The following is a 23328-nucleotide window of genomic DNA, read 5'->3' as shown; positions in this document are numbered from 1 at the left end:
ATAATTCCAACTGACCTTATACACCGTATTATCAGGTTATCTCGGTGACACGTTTCTTCGATATCTATCAATTATATATCTTTACATATCAAACAACTATAAACTTAATGGCATACCTATATGCCGTTTCATGGACTAAGGATTATCTCTAATTAGTTTTTCCTGGTTCATATGGTTAACTTTTATAATTATGTTCATCATTTATATTTTTCTTCATATGCCATAGATCCTTTCGCTATAAAACATATATTAATCTATAATGGATAGAAACTTGTCTCTAGTTAATAGTTTACTGTGGACACCTCGTGTCGACATGGTATCTGACTAGACTATACATTAGGGAACAGTTACTTTAGGCCGTTTTTTGTCTTATAAATCAGTAATCATCTGTATACATGCTGACAGCTACACCGAGCGCCATCTTGTAGAGAACGATGGCTAAGAGATCACCATAGAATCCATATTAACCATCTTTTCTCGACACCTGAATATTGCCATGTTTACATATTGTTGGGCAATTAATTAGCTACCTTTAGGCTTCTATATAAAAAGTAAACCGCAATGATGATCCGCTTTTCAGTTTCTGAACTCACTAATGTAGCGGCGATTTGTAGCGCCATCTTAGAACAGTCTGCGTTAGCAATATCTGATGGCCCATAGACCGTCATCTTTGTTTACCATTTTCTCGCACGGTTCGCGCCAATATCGGGACCTTTAAATGCGAGCCCTTTTCATACTGAACTCATCTTATCAGTGGAAGATCGATGTGACGGTTTATGCTGTTTGGAGCAGCACCATCTTGCTGTCCGCTCGTTCCGTATCTCGAATAAGGTAAGGACTAACGTGGATATCTTTAGGACTCTTGTATTCTGCCAGTAATATCCCCTTATCCCGTTCCCTTTGTTAGTAAGCTGCATTAGCAAAGTAATACCACCCTGACAGATTACTCTTATCCTTCCAGCTATACTTTTACCTATCTTCACATCGCCATATCCACTCTATCGCAATCAGGAATCCTCTACGATATTATCTATACTAACACAAAAGGTATGTTATTGCCTCTATCCACATGTAACATATACTACTAGATAATAGCCACCCGGCTCAGCTTATACTGTTATATTGTTACCACCGTATATCCGCTATTCGCCCGTTTTCCATACCAATTATGGTTGTTTTATTTTACTGCAACTCTTTCCTTTTCTTAACAGTCGTATTGGCCACATTATCATCAAATCGTCGAATTTTATCAGCCACGTTTTAAGAATCCCGATTGAAATATCCTTTTGTGAAAGCGAAAGGTATGTGTTCGCTCTTTCCCACATGTAGTGATAATCACTAAGTAACAACTACCGTATTTAAATCTCATACCATTGCACATCCGTTATTTAGTTATAAATACCGATTACGGTTTTTGTCTTTAACTCCTCAGCTATAAACCAGCTGCTTCACTTGACAATATCAGCTTTCATGGCAAGAAACTTGCCTTTTCATCATTAGAATTTTAGAGGTAACCTAAACATTCTTTGTCATCGTGTATATATTGCTCCATTCTCAATTCATTGATATGTACATGTTATTAAGAGAGATAGACCTACACCCTATTATCGAGTCTCTCATGCTTGGTATCAATATGGCACTAATATTGTTGAAATAATTAATCATTCAACAGTTGAACCTCAACTCTGTCCAGGCTGCGGTTGTCACTGAATAAGTTAGGCACTTTCTCTCGCGTTATAGCAATCAGCTAAGATATAATAAATATGCGAAGTATAACACCAGGAACAGTGAAATATCTCATACTTTCTTCCTGTGTTTTCAATGGCACCATGTGTTCAAAGTGATTTCATTTTTTATTTTGTTATATGATCCCCCCTTCCTAACTCCAGCTATTCATATTATCTTTGATCAGGTATCAGCCTTTATCAAGTGGCTCTGACTTTATGTATATAAGAAGATATCTACGACTGCTAGAATAATACATCAATGTAAGTGTATACTGTTGATATGGGTACTAATGCTATCCCTGTTAAATAGGAACCCACTGTGTCAAGAAAAGGTTTATATACATCTAGTGATAAACTTCAAGACATCTAATCTGAAAGCATAAAACAACTAAAGTCCCTGATAACTAAGTACTGCACAATGAGTTTACATATATCTGTCAACCATACGACATGAGATGACCAAATTAGTAACATTTAGATCTAGTGTGTTGTGAAGGTTGACGAAGATGCTATGCATAAATGTACCTGTTGTGTATAATTAATGTGTAATTGTTATTTTAGTAATTGTTCAATAAATATGTTAGTCGGATGAAAAAACATAGCTTTATGTGACATATATGTTTTTTTCTTTCCTTGTATATGCTTCTCTAGATTATCAGCAGAGACTCCTGAAGAAGGCAGTTTTCTGCCGAAACGCGCGTCGAGTTGTCTCACAATTGTATTCCTATGTCATTGAAGTATATGAATGTATTGTTCTTTACCATGTATATGATTTTTAGGAACTGTATTGCATTATGATGTGTGTTGTCTGTTTTTAATGAATTGCATTTTTACTTGATCATATAGTTTGCGTCTCTATATGATTTTTATTTAACCCTTATTAAATATATATTTGTATACAAGTTTATTTTTTCGTTTTTCCTTCGCACCTCCTGATTTATGTTAATTGGTCACTCACACTTGCTGATGTCCTAGGTTTTTACCCACATAGGCTTTCCCTGATATCACCACAAACATTGCTTGCGGCACACGCACATGTATGTAGTCTGTCGTACCCAGGCACGACGGAATCATGTGACTGTGCACCACAAACATTGCTTGTGGCACACGCACATGTATGTAGTGTGTCGTACCCAGGCCCAACGGAATCATGTGACTGTGCACCACAAACATTGCTTGTGGCACAAGCACATGTATGTAGTCTGTCGTACCCAGGCCCGACAGAATCATGTGACTGTGCACCACAAACATTGCTTGTGGCACACGCACATGTATGTAGTCTGTCGTACCCAGGCCCGACGGAATCATGTGACTATGCACCACAAACATTGCTTGTGGCACACGCACATGTATGTAGTCTGTCGTACCCAGGCCCGACGGAATCATGTGACTGTGCACCACAAACATTGCTTGTGGCACATGTATGTAGTCTGTCGTACCCAGGCCCGACGGAATCATGTGACTGTGCACCACAAATATTAATTGTGGCACACGCACATGTATGTAGTCTGTCGTACCCAGGCCCGCTGGAATCATGGGACTGTGCACCACAAACATTGCTTGTGGCACACGCACATGTATGTAGTCTGTCGTACCCAGGCCCGCTGGATTCATGTGACTGTGCACCACAAACATTGCTTGCGGCACATGCACATGTATGTAGTCTGTCGTACCCAGGCCCGCTGGAAACATGTGACTGCGCAGCCACAAACATTTATTTATTTTTATTTTTATTCATTTTAAAAGTTTTATATAGCGCTGGCTAGACCCGGAGGTATCAGAGCGCTTTACATGAGCATCGGATCATAGTTACAGGTTACATCGTTACAAAGGTTACACAGTTCTTAGAGCATGGCAACATAGTTACTTGTAAGGTCGAGATAAACAATAAGCACAAATACGTAAGGGGAAAAGAAGGCAAGGTGAAAGATTCAGGGGAGGGGGGTTGGAGTAGGGGAAGTAGACAGATAATGAAGGCGGGAAAGAGGAGGGGAGGGTGAGAGACACAGCATAGGGAGAGGAGGGGAAGGGTGACGGGGACACAAACCGGTAGATGAGTCAAGGCAACGTCCAAAGTCCAGTAAGCTGTGATCCCAGGGGAAGTGGTATCACTTCCCTATCTCTATTGCGAGAGGCACCCTTTACGCAGTGGACTCTCTCAGAGGGGTCTCTGAGACTCCAAGGGCTACATACTGGATCCTTCCCCAAAAAGGGGAGAGGGAGTGCTTTGGCAAGGGGTGCCAAACCATACCTCAAGTGTGAGTGGCTCCCTTGGCACAGTGGACTCACTCAGCGGGTTCGCTGAGACTTCAGAGTATAAATATTGGATCTTTCCCCAACAAGGGGAGACGGAGTGCTTAGTCAAAGGGCACAAAGGACAGGGGGTAGGCAGAGTAGCAGGCAAGGGGAGAGAATTCGGGGGAGAGGGGATAGGAGCTAGGGATGAGACAATAAGGAGAGATGAAAAGAAGTCTGTCTAAAGACCGACTGGGTAGGTGACGACCAAGGAGGGAATCCAGGCCCATCTCCCCTATAGCTAAACTAAGTTGCTCCATCGGGCGTCAGACAAAATAGTTCAGTCTCAATACATTGAGAGAGGAAGGAAGGAGAGACAAAAATAGAGGGCGGATGCGGTAGGAGACTGCAGGAGAGACGAAAGGAAGTGCAACAATGTGGTTCGACAATATATAGGAAAAGATCAAACAAGTAAACATATCAAACAGTCAATACCTTAGGGGGGGAGAGAGAGGAGGGAAAAAGTAGTGAGGGGAGGGGAGGAGGGAAAGTGAGGTTGGCAAGAACCAAAGGTATCAGAGCACTATACCTGAGGATCAACAATGTACCAGACAAGATCAACGATTACACAATACATAAAAAATTATAGGCAATACATTAGGAGAGGAGAGAAAGGAGAGGGAAAAGCATTGGAGGGGGCGAGGGAGGTGGGAAAGGGAGGAAAAAGAGAAAAGATAACAAGGAGAGACAAGAGGAAGTCTGTCTAAAGAAAGACTGGGTAGGTGATGACCAAGGAGGGAATCCACGGTCCATCTCCCCTATAGCTAAGCCATGTAGCTCAGACAAAATAGTTCAGTCTCAATACTTAGAGAGAGGAGGGAAGGAAAGACATAGGTAGAGGGAGGATGCGGGAAGAGACGACAAGAGAGACGCAAGGAAGTCTGTTTAAAGACCGACTGGGTAGGTGACGTCCAAGGAGGGAAATCCCGATCTGTCTCCCCTATAGCTAAACCAGGTAGCACCATCGGGCATCAGACAAAATAGTTCAGTCTCAATACTTAGAGAGAGGAGGGAAGGAAAGACATAGGTAGAGGGAGGATATGGGAAGAGACGACAAGAGAGACGCAAGTAAGTCTGTCTAAAGACCGACTGGGTAGGTGACGTCCAAAGAGGGAAATCCCGATCTGTCTCCCCTATAGCTAAACCAGGTAGCACCATCGGGCATCAGACAAAATAGTTCAGTCTCAATACTTAGAGAGAGGAGGGAAGGAAAGACATAGGTAGAGGGAGGATATGGGAAGAGACGACAAGAGAGACGCAAGTAAGTCTGTCTAAAGACCGACTGGGTAGGTGACGTCCAAGGAGGGAAATCCCGATCTGTCTCCCCTATAGCTAAACCAGGTAGCACCATCGGGCATCAGACAAAATAGTTCAGTCTCAATACTTAGAGAGAGGAGGGAAGGAAAGACATAGGTAGAGGGAGGATATGGGAAGAGACGACAAGAGAGACGCAAGTAAGTCTGTCTAAAGACCGACTGGGTAGGTGACGTCCAAGGAGGGAAATCCCGATCTGTCTCCCCTATAGCTAAACCAGGTAGCACCATCGGGCATCAGACAAAATAGTTCAGTCTCAATACTTAGAGAGAGGAGGGAAGGAAAGACATAGGTAGAGGGAGGATATGGGAAGAGACGACAAGAGAGACGCAAGTAAGTCTGTCTAAAGACCGACTGGGTAGGTGACGTCCAAGGAGGGAAATCCCCGATCTGTCTCCCCTATAGCTAAACCAGGTAGCTCCATCGGGCATCAGACAAAATAGCTAGGTCTCAAATTGACTAGCGGAAATAGACAGATAGACAGGGTGGGGGCTAAGAGCCAGGACAAGAGAGGGCAAAGGTCAGTAGCAGGGAAGTGGAGAAGAGTTGAGCGGGGAGGGGTAGGGTTAAGGGGGAGGAGGGAGTATACATGATAGGTCAGGAGATAGCATTAATCCTAAAACCAGCGAGAGTATGCAGTGAATATCCTGTTGATTATAGCACCCATAATGTATATATATAGATATGCAGCTGATGGGAGAAAAACTACAGTTTAAATCAATTTCAAGAACCCTGAGTTACTGCAAAATAAAGTCAATGAATAACAGCAGATCGGCAGAAGGATGGGACACACCAGATTAGCAGATGGGCGTAGGTCCCAGATGGATGCCCCTGAGTCAGTAGCCGTTACAAGATGGCTGCCAGTTGAGAGTGGGAACAACCTAGTTTCGAAATTGCCTGTGAGAAAGTGGCTGAAGTAGATTTTCAGAGTCAAAGTCAGGGGAAGTGGTCTAGCCCGAGATTTGCTGTGCAATGAGCAATTTAACACAAACAAAAACAAAATCACGTGATGTCTGTCCGTGAATTCCCATTGCCAGAGCCAGATCTAAACAATCAGCAAGCAATGCGGGGAGACGATCGGGTAATCTGAGCAGACTGGGCCGGTATCGGGGCCCCAAAGAGGAGCCACGGGCATAAATTATGTGAGCAACGATGGGCTTTCCGGTGGATGCAGGTGGATGCAGCTGAGAGAGCGCGCCAGGCCGTGTGGAGAGGGCAGCCAGGCTGTTGAGCGCTACAAGGCTGAGGCCGTCGAGACCAAATAAAGCACCCAATCAGAATGCAGAATGTCGGGGTGTCCCCGCAGCTTGCCGAAGGCGTGCACCAGGGACCAAACCTCCGTCCGAGGCCCGCTGATGAAAAAGGCGAGTCAGGCGAAGGAGGTCCTCGCAGGAAATAGCGCACTGCATCGCGCCGCCAACTTTCAAGCTCGATGGATCCAATAGGAGCAGCCCAAACCGCGCCAGTCCCTATCCATCCCCATCAGCTTGCAGGGGGATCTGGTCGCGGGAGGCGCCACAGCGTTTTCAGCGTGCAAGCCGCCACCGCCAGGCGTTTGGGCGATCGGCACTCACCGGTTGCGACTGCAACAGAGGATGTTGTGTTCGGTCTTTCTTTTTGACAAATGCTTAGACACATTTGTTGTGATATGCATTCTTGGTATCATGGCTTTCTTCCCTGTGTGGACTTTGATCGCGCATTAGCGGTGCTTTTCTAATAAATGTTTTGTTGCATTTAGTACATTCATATCATTTCTCTCCACGTGAACTTTCTGATGTTGTGTTAGTGTGCTTCTCTAACAAATGCCTTGTCACAGTAAGTGCACTGATGTGATTTCTCCCCCGTGGACTTTCTAATGGTACAATGGCTGTGCTGTGCCCTTTGAATAAATGCCTTGTCACTGTCTGTACATTCATGTGGTTACTTCACTCTTCACACTTTGTCACATTCTGTACATTCATACAGATTTTCTCAATGGGGACTTTGATGCTGTTTTAACTTTTCGTTGCTAATAAATGCCTTGCCTCATTCAGTGCAGTCTTCAGTGTGGACTTTTGCTGTTGTGTTAGCATTTCTTATACATGTATTGTCATGTTCAATACATGTATATAGTTTCTCTTGCATGAACATTTAGAGATCATATAAAATGTGGTTTTGTAATAAATCCCTCGTCACAATCCGTACATTAATAAGCGTTCTCCCTATTGTGGATTTGTTGACTCTGCATTAGCTATTCTTCCTGCGGAAGACTTTATCACATTCTGTATGTACATAGCGTTTATGACCAGTGTGGATTTTCTGATGTCACTTCAGTTCAAAATCTGTTACGAATGCGTTGTGACATTCAATACATTGATATGGTTTCCCTCCTGCATGAACTTTCTGATGTTGTATTCAATTTTGCTCTGCAATAAATCCTTTGTGGTATTCAGGGCATTCATAGGGTTTCTCCCCAGTGTGGACTTTTTGATGTCGAATTAGATGTGACTTTCTAATAAATGCCTTGTCACATTCAGTGCAGTTGAATGGTCTCTCTCCTGTGTGTATTTTTTTTGTTTTTTTATAAACCTGCTGCTATTTTATTTGTTCACAGAAGGAGACACGTTTAAAGCTGCTATGTGTACATGCAATTGTTAATAATACACATAATCAATCACCCACACATTACTCTAAGCTCGAAGATACTGAACTGCTATGTATTTTAGGGGTAGTGCTGTTCTACTCTGCACTGGCTTCAAGATGAATTTGTTTCCTCGTGTATTATTAAGTAGAAGTAGAGTATTTAATAACTATATAGTACATATGCAGTATTTAATAATTGCTTACTACATGTACAATATATATATTTTTTTTAATTAAATAAAGGCATCAAACAAAAAGACACAATACAGACGAATCACATTATGATCTGCAGTACATTTGTAAAAATAACGGGGAGGTCGGGGGGGAGCAAACACAAAATACAAATTTGCCAAAGGTTCTATGGGGATGAGGGGATCTCAAATAGTGAATTTCTGGGTGGTACGCAGATCTCTCCTCTATATACATTCCATTGATTCCAAATTAAAGCCCATTTGCGGGGACGCCCTCTTGCCATGTACACAGTTTTTTCTCTGAACATACTCCAATCTAAGTCGTTTTTCCAATTTTAGAGGGTGGGGGGTATCTAAGCGCCCCATTGCTGAGCAATATTTCTTTTCGCTATCATATAGCCCAGCGTGGTCCATTGTGTCTGTGCATTGTTCAAATCAGTAGGCTCCCATATATTGAGAAGGCATCTCCGCGCCTCCGGTAACAAAGAGACCCCCGTGACCTCCCGGATAATATTATGAAGCTTACCCCAATACTCAGTCATGTGCCGACACTCCAGAGGATATGAAAGAAAGTACCCTCTAATCCACATTTACGTCTGCACAATCCATCCTCCTACAACCCCATCTGTACTAGTTTTGGGCCAGTGACATACACCCTGTTTAATATCTTTAATTGTACTAATCTCAATCGTGCAGGAATAGCAACAGTTTTAGGGGAGGATACCGCTGATTGCCAATCTTCATCGTCTAATTCTATCCCATCTCTAGTCCACTGAGCCCTCAATTCTGTAAGTAGATCCGCTCTATTATTAATTAATTTCTTGTAGATCAGGGAGATAGTTTTATCGGGGAGATGACTAAGATTCTGTCCTCAAGAGGCGATGCCTCCGGTAGCTCCTCCTCCAACGGTAGAGTGGCCATTAAGGAATGTCGAACTTGCATATAGCGGAAATATTCGGCACCTGAAAGCTCAAATTCTGCCCGCATTTCCCTGAACGATTTACTCTTCCCCTTGCCCCATATATCCTTTATAGTAGAAATCCCTATCAGTTCCCATTTATCAAATCCCTTTGTGTTCCGGCGCTTACCTAATCATTCCGAGACAAAAAGTGGAGTTGCGAGTGTCAGTTTATTCTTCCACTCTAGAGAGCTTGTGGCATCATCCCAGATTTTCAAGGCAAGTTTCGATGGTCCCGTGAGAGCCAGCTTTGCTTGCTTAGAATTCAGTGCCCTATTATAATTACCTCCTGGGAGAAGCCATTTGTCCATAGCATTCCCTGGATCAGCTAAACGCCCATATGTTCCATGATTAATAGCAGCCAGTTGGGATGCCCAGTAATAATGTTTGATGTCTGGGAGGGCGATCCCTCCGTCATACCATGGGAGCGTTGGCTTAGTCAAAGCGATACCAGGCCTCCCCTCCCATAAAAGACTACGTAGTAGCCCCTCTACCTCGCGAAAATAACTAGCAGGAACTACATCTAAAGTGTTCTGAAGGGCATAGGGAAAGCGAGACAACAACATCATTTTAAAAAGGGCCGCTCGGCCCAACAAAGAGATCGGAAGCTTTCGCCAATGGATGGAATCACTCCTGAGCCTTTGCAAAGGGGGAAGTAGATTTTCTACATATCTGGCTGTTGGATCCAGAGAAATAAAAATTCCAGGATATTTGAAACCACTCGTATTAATTTGAATGGGACAGTTTTTCGGGGGAATCGGGGCTTCCCCATGTAGGACATACAAAAGAGATTTACCCCAGTTAATGGAGAGTCCGGAATTCCTGCCGAAAGAGGCAAGAACATTGCATACCACCATGAGGGATGTCCGAGGGGAGGTCAGATAAAGCAGAATGTCGTCCGCATATAAGGAGATACGGCTTTACCACTCAGGGGACCACCGAATTGAAGGCTCCCAGCGGATCCAAGCCGCCACGGGCTCTAACGCCAGGGAGAAAAGGAGTGGGGAGAGGGGGCAGCCTTGCTGCGTGCCTCGCCCTAGACAGAATGTTGCCGAAACACGTCCGGTAACTACTACCTGGGCGAGTGGTTCAGCATATAATACCACACCCAGCCTATAAAATCGGGCCCGAATCCAAACTTAGCCAAGACCGCCCATAGATAGGACCATTCAATGGTATCAAAGGCCATGGTCACATCCAGGGAGGCGACCACGGCTGGTTCCTGCAGAGTATGGGCCCTGGCAATCACACCATGCAACCGTCTTAAATTAAGGCAGTATTTCTATGGGGGATAAACCCCGATTGGTCCGGGTGGATCAACCCGTTTATCACCTTCACCAGTCTATTAGAGAGGACCTAGGCAAAAATTCTGGGCTCAGCATTTAGTAAAGAGATAGGCCTTTACGAGGCACATCTATTCTTCGGTTTACCATCCTTATGAATTACTACTACAGACGCCACTCTCTGGTCCCAAGGCAGGATCCCCTTCTCCCGTGCCTCATCAAACATACCCTTAAAATAACAGACCAATCTATCTGGCCTAAGATTATAGAATTCAATTGGGAGTCCGTTTGGCCCCATCGCCTTACCTGAGTGCAACGATCGAATATCCTAAGCTCTTTCATTAGTAGTCAGAGGACTAACCATAAAGTCACTATACTCCTTTGACAAACAGGGGAGCTTTATATCCCAAAGCAGTAGATGGGAGTCCTCCTCCGGCCAGTCAGAAACCGAGGCATAAACAGTTTGGAAATAACTCGCAAAGCTATCCACAATAATCTGGGGTTCTGTAAGCGACTCTCCTTCATCTGTGACAAGTTCTGGGACCACACGCTCAGCCCCCTCTCGTTTATCCAGCCAAGGGATTAACTTCCCTGCCTTATCTCCGAGGTCATAGAGCCATCCTTTCTGTTCCCTGCCGAGAGTTTTGGACCCATCTGTGACTAGAGACTTATAATCATGTTGTTTTAGGTTTAAGAGATGTAAATTAGTCTGCATCACCCCTTGGTCCAGTTCCTCCTCCATTCTTCTAATCTCAAATTCCGCCTCAACGATCTCTTTATTCCTTTCCTTTTTCGTCCCTCCTATTAAGAGTAACGCTTGACCCCTAATCCCCATTTAAAATGCTTCCCAAAGAGAAATACCAGAGGACACAGACCCTACGTTATCTTTAAAATAACCTTCCAGTGCCTTTATAAGGGCCTTACGGATCTTTGGATTCCGCAAATACCATTGGTTAATAGGAGCTATCCTAGCAGCTGAGTGCGGTGCAACACAAAAACGAAGCCAAAGTGGGGAGTGGTCAGAGATGCCCCTAGCAAAATGCACAGCTTCAACAATATAGGATGCCTGAGCCGCTGGAACCAGACAATATTCCAACCGCGAGAGGCTACCATGTACACCAGAGTGGAAAGTGTATAGCTTCTTGTCGGGATGAAACAGTCTCCATGCATCCACCAAACCCATTGCATCCATAAAATCAGTCAACCACCTTTGGGCACGCCCTGTATCCCGGGGGCGGGGGGGGGGGCATCTATCCAAAATCCCAGAAACAACAGCATTGAAATCACCGCCCACAATCAAGATTTCCACCGGTAGCTTGAGTAACAGTTGCCCTAAATCAAAGAATGAGGTAGATTGCAAACCCGGGGGGGACATATACCGATAAGAGGGTAAGAACACGCCCCTCCCATCTGCCCGAGATCCCAACATATCTCCCTCTGTCGTCCACCCACGTGGAGTCTATCACTAAGGGAACTGTCTTTCGAATCAGGATACCCACCCCCTAGACCCAGAAGTAAACCCAGCGTGAGCAACCAATTTGTACCCCATTCTATGCATAGCCATACATGGGTTCCCAACTATATGTGTTTCCTGAAGCAAGACCACATCCGATGCATGGCGTCTAAGATACTGAAGAACCACACTACGCTTGATTTTGTCCCACAATCTATTCACATTCCAACTTATAATCTTAAGCTCACTACCCCCAATCATCATAAGAGAAAACAAAGTGATCAACTGGTGTCTGTTGCAAGTAAATCAAGTCAAAATATTGATGCCATCGATAATACAAAACTTAAAGAAACATAACCCCTTACAAAAAACTCGTCAACTTTCCTCCCTCCACCCCAACCCTGCACCCCTGCAAATCGCTTATGCGCATCCCCAACTAACAGTGTGCCTGTCGCCCCCTTGCACCCCGATACTAATCTACAACTAACTAGAGGTAGAAAATAGAGGGAGGGCCTACATTCGGCCATCCCCTTGCCCTGTTCCCGCACTTCGTCGCTGCCGCCTCAATCTATGTCTTTATATCGCAGCACCCGTGCCATTTTCTCAGGTACTTCTAGAATGCGGACGTTATTGCGCCTCACCCTTCCTTCATAATCGTCCAGTTTACGATTCGTGAGTGCTCTTGAGGCCTTGAGATCGTGCACTTCCCGCTGCAACTGGCTCACGTCATCAATTAGGCTTTTAGACTTGAGTTCCAGTGATTTTATCTTTCATTGGTCTTTGCGAGGTCAGTCCGGATTAGCCCCATCTCGATCGTGACCGTATCTAGTTTAGCATCAAGGGTTTCCATCTTCTGGCCCAATGATGTCTTCTTTATTTCCCCCGGGGAGCCCTTGGAGACAGTGTATCGGTCCAGTCTATTGGATTGAATAGTCCTGGATCTTCTGGAGGAGCACTGTTGGGACTTGTCCGATTCTGGTCGCGCCGCCATTTTGTCCCAAAGTATCACCAACTCCGATCGGGATAAGCAATTTTCCGAAAGATCTGCTGGCAGCGTCCCAAGGCTCAAGGGTAGATGATACACAACACACTGAGTTCTTACTCACAATCTGCCCAGGAGGAACCAGCGTCAGTTGGGCCCTCAAAACACTTTTCCACTGGCCCGCAGCTCCTTGCACAAACAGCGGACCCAAGACAATAGGGGTTATAACGGATGAATACCGGTATCCGAGGCAACAATAGCTCCTGAAGAGCTCTTCAAGTCAGCCCAGAAGTATCAGACCCCCGGGGGCCATACACTCCTCGTTCAATTCTATGTCCAGGTGGGGCGATCTAGGCAGTTACACCGCTTCTTGCATGTCGTGGCTCATTGTTTTCGATTAGGCCGCATCTATCGAGGTCGGGAAGAGGGTCCAGTCGCTCATGGTCCACCTCACACACCGTGATCCCCAGAGAGGGGCAACAGGATACCTCAGTAGTTTAAAATCAGCAATTTACACCTCCGATTGGGCAGACTCATTCGGCATCATCCGTTGTTGTTGCATTAGGTGCTGGCTGCTCTGTTCACGTGAGGTCCCGGCTCTCCATCGGGCTAGGCCCCAAACTTCCGGACTGTGCCATTTCGGTTACGAGCCACGGAGGCGAATCAGAGGAGAAGGCAGGTGCGCCGCTTGCACTCCCGAAGCAGGAGGTGATTACTGCTTTCAGGATATATTTCAGGATATTGTGTCTGGGAGCGGAGGTCGGCGGAGCCGAGTCTCTATGCGACCATCTTGGTCGCCGGCTTGGCTCCTCCTCCTCCTGTGTGCACTTTTTGATGTTCCCTTAGGGCTCCCTTTGTTATAAATGCTATGTCACATTCTGTACATTGATATGGTCTCTCTCCAGTGTGGACTTTTTGATGTCACTTCAGATCTGCAATTGTCCTAAATGCTTTGTCACATTCTGTACATTCATAGGGTTTCTCCTCGATGTGGATTTTCTGATGTTGCATTAAACGTGATTTTCTACTAAATGCTTTGTCACATTCAGTGCAGTTAAATGGTCTCTCTCCAGTGTGGACCTTCTGATGTTGCTTCAGCTCTCCATTTGTTATAAATCCCCTGTCGCATTCTGTACATTTATAAGGTTTCTCTCCAGTGTGGATTTTCTGATGTCGTTTTAGCACTCCATTTGTTATAAATGCCTTTTCACATTCTGTACATTCATACTGTTTCTCCCCAGTGTGGAATTGTTGATGGTGCTTTAGATTCCGCTTCCTTCGGAATGCTTTGTTACATTCAGTACATTCATACGGTTTCTCCCCAGTGTGGATTTTCTGATGTTGCAATAGGTATCCATTGGTAATAAATGCCTTGTCACATTCAGTGCATTCATACGGTCTCTCCCCAGTGTGGATTTTCTGGTGTTGTTTTAGCACTCCATTTGTTGTAAATGCTTTGTCACATTCAGTACACCCATATGGTTTCTCCCCAGTGTGGATTTTCTTATGCCGATTCAACTCTCCATTTGTTTTAAATGCCTTGTCACATTCTGTACATTCATAAGGTCTCTCTCCAGTGTGGATTTTCTTATGCCGATTCAACTCTCCATTTGTTTTAAATGCCTTGTCACATTCTGTACATTCATAAGGTCTCTCTCCAGTGTGGATTTTCTGATGCCGATTCATCTCTTGATTTGTTATAAATAATTTGTCACATTCCGTACATTCATACAATCTTTCCCCAGTGTGGATTTTTTGATGTTGTTTCAGCTCTCTATTTGTTTTAAATGCTTTGTCACATTCTGTACATTCATTTGGTTTCTCATCAGTGTGGACCTTTTGATGTCGCTTCAGCTCTCCATTTGTTTTAAATGCTTTGTCACATTCTGTACATTCATAAGGTCTCTCACCAGTATGGAGTTTCTGATGTCGTTTTAGCTCTCCATTTGTTATAAATCCCCTGTCGCATTCTGTACATTTATACGGTTTCTCTCCAGTGTGGATCTTTTGATGTCGCTTCAGGTCTCCATTTGTTATATATGCCTTTTCACATTCTGTACATTCATACTGTTTCTCCCCAGAGTGGAATTGTTGATGATGCTTTAGATTCCGCTTCCTTCGGAATGCTTTTTTACATTCAGTACATTCATACGGTTTCTCCCCAGTGTGGATTTTCTGATGTTTCAATAGGTCTCCATTGGTAATAAATGCCTTGTCACATTCAGTGCATTCATACGGTCTCTCCCCAGTGTGGATTCTCTGGTGTTGTTTTAGCACTTGATTTGTTGTAAATGCTTTGTCACATTCAGTACACCCATATGGTTTCTCCCCAGTGTGGATGTTCTGATGTCGTTTTAGGTCTCCTTGTGTTAAAAATACTTTGTCACATTCTGTACATTCATAAGTTCTCTCTCCAGTGTGGATTTTCCTATGCCAATTCAAGTCTCCATTTGTTTTAAATGCCTTGTCACATTCTGTACATTCATAAGGTCTCTCTCCAGTGTGGATTTTCTGGTGTTGTTTTAGCACTCTATTTGTTGTAAATGCTTTGTCACATTCAGTACACCCATATGGTTTCTCCCCAGTGTGGATTCTCTGATGTTGTTTTAGGTCTCCTTGTGTTATAAATACTTTGTCACATTCTGTACATTCATAAGTTCTCTCTCCAGTGTGGATTTTCTTATGCCAATTCAACTCTCCATTTGTTTTAAATGCCTGGTCACATTCTGTACATTCATAAGGTCTCTCTCCAGTGTGGATTTTCTTATGCCGATTCAACTCTCCATTTGTTTTAAATGCCTTGTCACATTCTGTACATTCATAAGGTCTCTCTCCAGTGTGGATTTTCTTATGCCGATTCAACTCTCCATTTGTTTTAAATGCCTGGTCACATTCTGTACATTCATAAGGTCTCTCTCCAGTGTGGATTTTCTGATGCCGATTCATCTCTTGATATGTTATAAATACTTTGTCACATTCCGTACATTCATACAATCTTTCCCCAGTGTGGATTTTTTTGATGTTGTTTCAGCTCTCTATTTGTTATAAATGCTTTGTCACATTCTGTACGTTCATATGGTTTCTCACCAGTGTGGACCTTTTGATGTCGCTTCAGCTCTGCATTTGTTATAAATGCCTTGTCACATCCTGTACATTGATATGGTTTCTCCCCAGTGTGAATGCTTTGACGCCGCTTTAGATTCTTCTTCCTTCAGAACACTTTATTGCATTCTGTACATTTATTTGATTTCTCCCCTAGGAGGACACTTTCTTGTTGCATTAGGTATCGTTTGGTATTAAATGCCATATCACATTCTGTTCATTCATACAGTTTCTCCTCAGTGTGGATTTGTTGATGCTGCTTTCTTCGTAATCAGGCTTGCTGCGGTACGTCAGTGTGTTATATCTTCTATGGATATCATCTAATGCCTAAGAGCCAAGTACAGACCTCATTGGGCACTTTGGGTTTCCTGCTGTACAAAGACTCTGGCGAGGCATCAGCCTTCAAGGGACGAGATTTTGAGGTATAGTGTTTTTACATCACTTCTTACATGAGTGATGTTTAACGCATTTCCCTTTTTCATTTATTACGGCATTTATTTCACCTGTTAGATTAAGAAAAAGAAACATTGAATGAGCTGCAAAGCAGAGTCCATCACAAAATATCTTTGGCATTTAATTAGACATTTAATTGTCCATATAGACAAGTGCGCTTAAGAAATTCTAGATCAAACTTTCAATGTAAAGATGCAACAGGCAGAGTAAGGGCATACGATCCTTCCGTAGCCCCCTTCTATCGAGGACTGTGAACTCAAGGAGCAAGAAGACACCAGAGAAGGTTCAATGTTCAGTGAGTGAGACCCTCTCCCATCAACACACTACAATGTTAATTCCATAGCGACAAGATGCCTCCCTTCCTGTCCAGAGAATGCTTCCAATTATCACAGGGCCTAACAATAATATAATAAGCTGATCTTATACAGCGCCTGGTTACACTAACCAGTGTGTCCCCGCGCTAACAAATTGGCCGCTCAGCTTCCTATACCATCATGTCCTCCTACACCGGAACCCCACTATAACAAATAATACAAGATGGAGCCTTTTCCAGCAAATGGACCATGCAACAACGAGCATCACAATAACAGTGGGAAACATAAACAACTACTGCAAGGGAGTATTTTATACTTTCCGAAAGCCTGGGATAGGACCCAGACAGGTAATCTGAGCATCTTCCACACAGTGTAACTCCAGAGATCCGAGGCGCTGACCAAATCTACACTAGAAGGTTTAGAACCATTTTAAACACACACTGGCAAAGTCAATACGTCTCACCTTTTAGGTGTATAGGCTTTCCCAATGCTGCAAAACATCGGAAAAAAAGAAAAACAAAAAGTACAGTGATGTTGCTCATATTGCATCCTTCAGCAGGCATGCAGATGTTTCTACAGAAATGTGCACACCTACAGAATGACACTTGCACCCTTATTCATTTTTGATGTGGTGTAAACCAAGACCTTTTATTTTACAAAAATTACATATATAACATACTTACTTTTGGGGCTTTCAGCTCTCCATACATTGGTCGGTTGCTGTGCCATTCACATTTTGCTTCCGCCCACTACATAATACAGCATGGGGCAGTGGTTCTGCCTACTTCAGCTACTGGCTAACTTCATTTTGAGTGGCAGCATTTTACTCTTTCACAAGGAGGTAGTTTCCTTTAGCGCCAGTGTTTTTGTTTTTACTTAATAATTGTGTTAGTGTTGCCTGTGTGTTTAGACTCATGTGATAGAATGACACTTTCTACCTTCTCATCACAGCACAGGACACGTTCCAGATTTATCAGGCCCATCCTCCTGCTAACGATGTTGTAAATTCCTTTTGGAGCCGCCTTTGTTTATCAGATTGCTGCTATATCAGAGTATACCAGTTGGTGTCCATTTGAATCTGTCATTCATAAAGTAATTCTCTTTGTAGAATGTACGCAATGAAATGCACGTATAACTGCACTGCTGTATGTATTTTAACAGAGGAGCAATCCAAGAAAAGACAGCTCCTTGAGTAAAGCTCTATGTTTATGCTGTGTGTTTTGTAAATCCTTCAGAGTTTTGTTCCTGTGTAGGAGAGCAATGGTTCTTGGGGGAATTAAAATGGGAAAGACCCTTGCGTTCCCCCTTGGAGGGTCTGCACAAAACTTACAATGCTGAACCCAACTGGATGAACTCTGAAAGGAAAGTTTTGTGCAGCTCGTTTAAGGAATTACACCCGCACCTGGCACTCTACACTGGCATCTAATAGGAAGATTATGTGATTCAGAGCATTTCAAACTGAGCCTTCATGAGATGGACCAACCATCACAATCTTAACTCAACCTGTGCACTCAGAGGAGACCCCTCATTTCAAACTGAGCCTTCGTGAGATGGACCAACCATCACAATCTAAACTCAACCTGTGCACTCAGAGGAGACCCCTCATTTCAAACTGAGCCTTCGTGAGATGGACCAACCATCACAATCTAAACTCAACCTGTGCACTCAGAGGAGACCGCTCATTTCAAACTGAGCCTTCGTGAGATGGACCAACCATCACAATCTAAACTCAACCTGTGCACTCAGAGGAGACCCCTCATTTCAAACTGAGCCTTCGTGAGATGGACCAACCATCACAATCTAAACTCAACCTGTGCACTCAGAGGAGACCCCTCATTTCAAACTGAGCCTTCGTGAGATGGACCAACCATCACAATCTAAACTCAACCTGTGCACTCAGAGGAGACCCCTCATTTCAAACTGAGCCTTCGTGAGATGGACCAACCATCACAATCTAAACTCAACCTGTGCACTCAGAGGAGACCCCTCATTTCAAACTGGGCCTTCGTTTGATGGACTAACCATAACAATCTAAACTCAACCTGTGCACTCAGAGGAGACCCCTCATTTCAAACTGAGCCTTCGGTGGGATGGACCAACCATCGTAATCTAAACTCAACCTGTGCACTCAGAGGAGACCCCTCATTTCAAACTGAGCCTTCGTGAGATAGACCAACCTTCACAATCTAAACTCAACCTGTGCACTCAGAGGAGACCCCTCATTTCAAACTGAGCCTTCGTGAGATGGACCAACCTTCACAATCTAAACTCAACCTGTGCACTCAGAGGAGACCCCTCATTTCAAACTGAGCCTTCGTGAGATGGACCAACCATAACAATCTAAACTCAACCTGTGCACTCAGAGGAGACCCCTCATTTCAAACTGAGCCTTCGGTGGGATGGACCAACCTTCACAATCTAAACTCAACCTGTGCACTCAGAGGAGACCGCTCATTTCAAACTGAGCCTTCGTGAGATGGACCAACCTTCACAATCTAAACTCAACCTGTGCACTCAGAGGAGACCCCTCATTTCAAACTGAGCCTTCGTGATATGGACCAACCATAACAATCTAAACTCAACCTGTGCTCTCAGAGGAGACCGCTCATTTCAAACTGAGCCTTCGGTGGGATGGACCAACCTTCACCATCTAAACTCAACCTGTGCACTCAGAGGAGACCCCCTCATTTCAAACTGAGCCTTCCATGGGATGGACCAACCATCACATTCTAAACTCTACCTGTGCACTCAGAGGAGACCCCTCATTTCAAACTGAGCCTTCGTGAGATGGACCAACCATAACAATCTAAACTCAACCTGTGCACTCAGAGGAGACCGCTCATTTCAAACTGAGCCTTCGTGAGATGGACCAACCTTCACCATCTAAACTCAACCTGTGCACTCAGAGGAGACCCCTCATTTCAAACTGAGCCTTCCATGGGATGGACCAACCATCACATTCTAAACTCTACCTGTGCACTCAGAGGAGACCCCTCATTTCAAAGTGAGCCTTCGTGAGATGGACCAACCATAACAATCTAAACTCAACCTGTGCACTCAGAGGAGACCCCTCATTTCAAACTGAGCCTTCGTGAGATGGACCAACCTTCACAATCTAAACTCAACCTGTGCACTCAGAGGAGACCCCTCATTTCAAACTGAGCCTTCGTGAGATGGACCAACCATAACAATCTAAACTCAACCTGTGCACTCAGAGGAGACCGCTCATTTCAAACTGAGGCTTCGTGAGATGGACCAACCTTCACAATCTAAACTCAACCTGTGCACTCAGAGGAGACCCCTCATTTCAAACTGAGCCTTCGTGAGATGGACCAACCATCACAATCTAAACTCAACCTGTGCACTCAGAGGAGACCCCTCATTTCAAACTGAGCCTTCCATGGGATGGACCAACCATCACATTCTAAACTCAACCTGTGCACTCAGAGGAGACCCCTCATTTCAAACTGAGCCTTCCATGGGATGGACCAACCATAACAATCTAAACTCAACCTGTGCACTCAGAGGAGAACCCTCATTTCAAACTGGGCCTTCGTTTGATGGACTAACCATCACAATCTAAACTCAACCTGTGCACTCAGAGGAGACCCCACATTTCAAACTGAGCCTTCGGTGGGATGGACCAACCATCACAATCTAAACTCAACCTGTCATCTCAGAGGAGACCCCTCATTTCAAACTGAGCCTTCCATGGGATAGACCAACCATCACAATCTAAACTCAACCTGTGCACTCAGAGGAGACCCCTCATTTCAAACTGACCCTTCGGTGGGATGGACCAATCATCACAATCTAAACTCAACCTGTGCACTCGAAGGAGAACCCTCATTTCAAACTGAGCCTTCGGTGGGATGGACCAACCTTCACCATCTAAACTCAACCTGTGCACTCAGAGGAGACCCCTCATTTCAAACTGAGCCTTCGTGAGATGGACCAATTTTCTCACAATCTGAGCTCAACCTGTGCACTCAGAGGAGACCCCTCATTTCAAACTGACCCTTCGGTGGGATGGACCAACCATCACAATCTAAACTCAACCTGTGCACTCAGAGGAGACCCCTCATTTCAAACTGAGCCTTCCATGGGATGGACCAACCATCACATTCTAAACTCTACCTGTGCACTCAGAGGAGACCCCTCATTTCAAACTGACCCTTCAGTGGGATGGACCAACCATCACAATCTAAACTCAACCTGTGCACTCGAAGGAGAACCCTCATTTCAAACTGAGCCTTCGGTGGGATGGACCAATCATCACAATCTAAACTCAACCTGTGCACTCAGAGGAGACCCTTCATTTCAAACTGAGCCTTCGTGAGATGGACCAACCATCACATTCTAAACTCAACCTGTGCACTCAGAGGAGACCGCTCATTTCAAACTGAGCCTTCGTGAGATGAGTCAACCATCACAATCTAAACTCAACCTGTGCACTCAGAGGAGACCCCTCATTTCAAACTGAGCCTTCGGTGGGATGGACCAACCATCACAATCTAAACTCAACCTGTGCACTCAGAGGAGACCCCACATTTCAAACTGAGATTTCATTTGATGGACCAACCATCACAATCTAAACTCAACCTGTGCACTCAGAGGAGACCCCACATTTCAAACTGAGCCTTCATTTGATGGACCAACCATCACAATCTAAACTCAACCTGTGCACTCAGAGGAGACCCCTCATTTCAAACTGAGCTTTCGTGAGATGGGCCAACCATCGCAATCTAAACTCAACCTGTGCACTCAGAGGAGACCCTTCATTTCCAACTGAGCCTTCATGAGATGGACCGACCATAACAATCTAAGCTCAACCTGTGCACTCAGAGGAGACCCCTTATTTCAAACTGAGCCTTCGGGAGATGGACCAACCATCACAATCTAAACTCAACCTGTACACTCAGAGAAGACCCTTCATTTCAAACTGAGCCTTCGTTTGATGGACGAACCTTCTCACAATCTAAACTCAACCTGTGCACTCAGAGGAGACCCATCATTCCAAACTGAGCCTTCGTGAGATGGACCAACCTTCACAATCTAAACTCAACCTGTGCACTCAGAGGAGACCCCTCATATCAAACTGAGCCTTCGGTGGGATGGACCAACAATCGCAATCCAAACTCAACCTGTGCACTCAGAGGAGACCCCTCATTTCAAACTGAGCCATTGTGTGATGGACCAACCATCACAATCTAAACTCAACCTGTGCACTCAGAGGAGACCGCTCTTTTCAAACTGAGCCTTCGTGAGATGGACCAACCTTCACAATCTAAACTCAACCTGTGCACTCAGAGGAGACCCCTCATTTCAAACTGAGCCTTCGGTGGGATGGACCAACCATCACAATCTAAACTCAACCTGTGGACTCAGAGGAGACCCCTCATTTCAAACTGAGCCTTCGGTGGGATGGACCAACAATCGCAATCTAAACTCAACCTGTGCACTCAGAGGAGACCCCTCATTTCAAACTGAGCCATTGTGTGATGGACCAACCATCACAATCTAAACTCAACCTGTGCACTCAGAGGAGACCCCTCATTTCAAACTGAGCTTTCGTGAGATGGACCAACCATCACAATCTAAACTCAACCTGTGCACTCAGAGGAGACCCCTCATTTCAAACTGAGCCTTCGTGAGATGGACCAACCTTCTCAATCTAAACTCAACCTGTGCACTCAGAGGAGACCCCTCATTTCAAACTGAGCCTTCGTTTGATGGACCAACCATCACAATCTAAACTCAACCTGTGCACTCAGAGGAGACCCCTCATTTCAAACTGAGCATTCGTGAGATGGACCAACCATCACAATCTAAACTCAACCTGTGCACTCAGAGGAGACCCCTCATTTCAAACTGAGCCTTCATTTGATGGACTAACCATCACAATCTAAACTCAACCTGTGCACTCAGAGGAGACCCCTCATTTCAAACTGAGCCATTGTGTGATGGACCAACCATCGTAATCTAAACTCAACCTGTGCACTCAGAGGAGACCCCTCATTTCAAACTGAGCCATTGTGTGATGGACCAACCATCGTAATCTAAACTCAACCTGTGCACTCAGAGGAGACCGCTCATTTCAAACTGAGCCTTCGTGAGATGGACCAACCATAACAATCTAAACTCAACCTGTGCACTCAGAGAAGACCCTTCATTTCAAACTGAGCCTTCGTGAGATGGACCAACTTTCTCACAATCTGAGCTCAACCTGTACACTCAGAGAAGACCCTTCATTTCAAACTGAGCCTTCGTGAGATGGACCAACCATCACAATCTAAACTCAACCTGTGCACTCAGAGGAGACCCCTCATTTCAAACTGAGCCTTCGGTGGGATGGACCAACCATCACAATCTAAACTCAACCTGTGCACTCAGAGGAGACCCCTCATTTCAAACTGAGCCTTCGTGAGATGGACCAACCATCACAATCTAAACTCAACCTGTGCACTCAGAGGAGACCCCTCATTTCAAACTGAGCCTTCGTGAGATGGACCAACCTTCACAATCTAAACTCAACCTGTGCACTCAGAGGAGACCCCTCATTTCAAACTGAGCCTTCGTGAGATGGACCAACCATAACAATCTAAACTCAACCTGTGCACTCAGAGGAGGACCC

At 44.6% G+C, this 23328-nt stretch overlaps 1 protein-coding gene across 1 annotated transcript; it reads right to left on the bottom strand.

Annotated features, from left to right (window-relative positions):
* Positions 1–13746: 13746 nt before the first annotated feature.
* LOC144821444 (uncharacterized) lies at positions 13747–15771 on the bottom strand. Its single transcript, XM_078678534.1, has one exon. The coding sequence runs from the start codon at positions 15769–15771 to the stop codon at positions 13747–13749; it is 2025 nt and encodes a 674-aa protein (XP_078534660.1).
* Between the last annotated feature and the right edge of the window lie 7557 nt (positions 15772–23328).

This window comes from Lissotriton helveticus, chromosome 1_1 (assembly GCF_964261635.1).
Source record: "Lissotriton helveticus chromosome 1_1, aLisHel1.1, whole genome shotgun sequence".
In the NCBI taxonomy this organism is placed as follows: domain Eukaryota; kingdom Metazoa; phylum Chordata; class Amphibia; order Caudata; family Salamandridae; genus Lissotriton; species Lissotriton helveticus.
The sequence above is the reverse complement of the archived record's forward strand: the minus strand, read 5'-3'. Positions and strand labels throughout refer to the sequence as shown.

Excerpts from the sequence above, each read along its gene's own strand:
- LOC144821444 (XM_078678534.1), bottom strand. The coding sequence starts at position 15,771 with ATGAATCGGCATCAGAAAATCCACACTGGAGAGAGACCTTATGAATGT.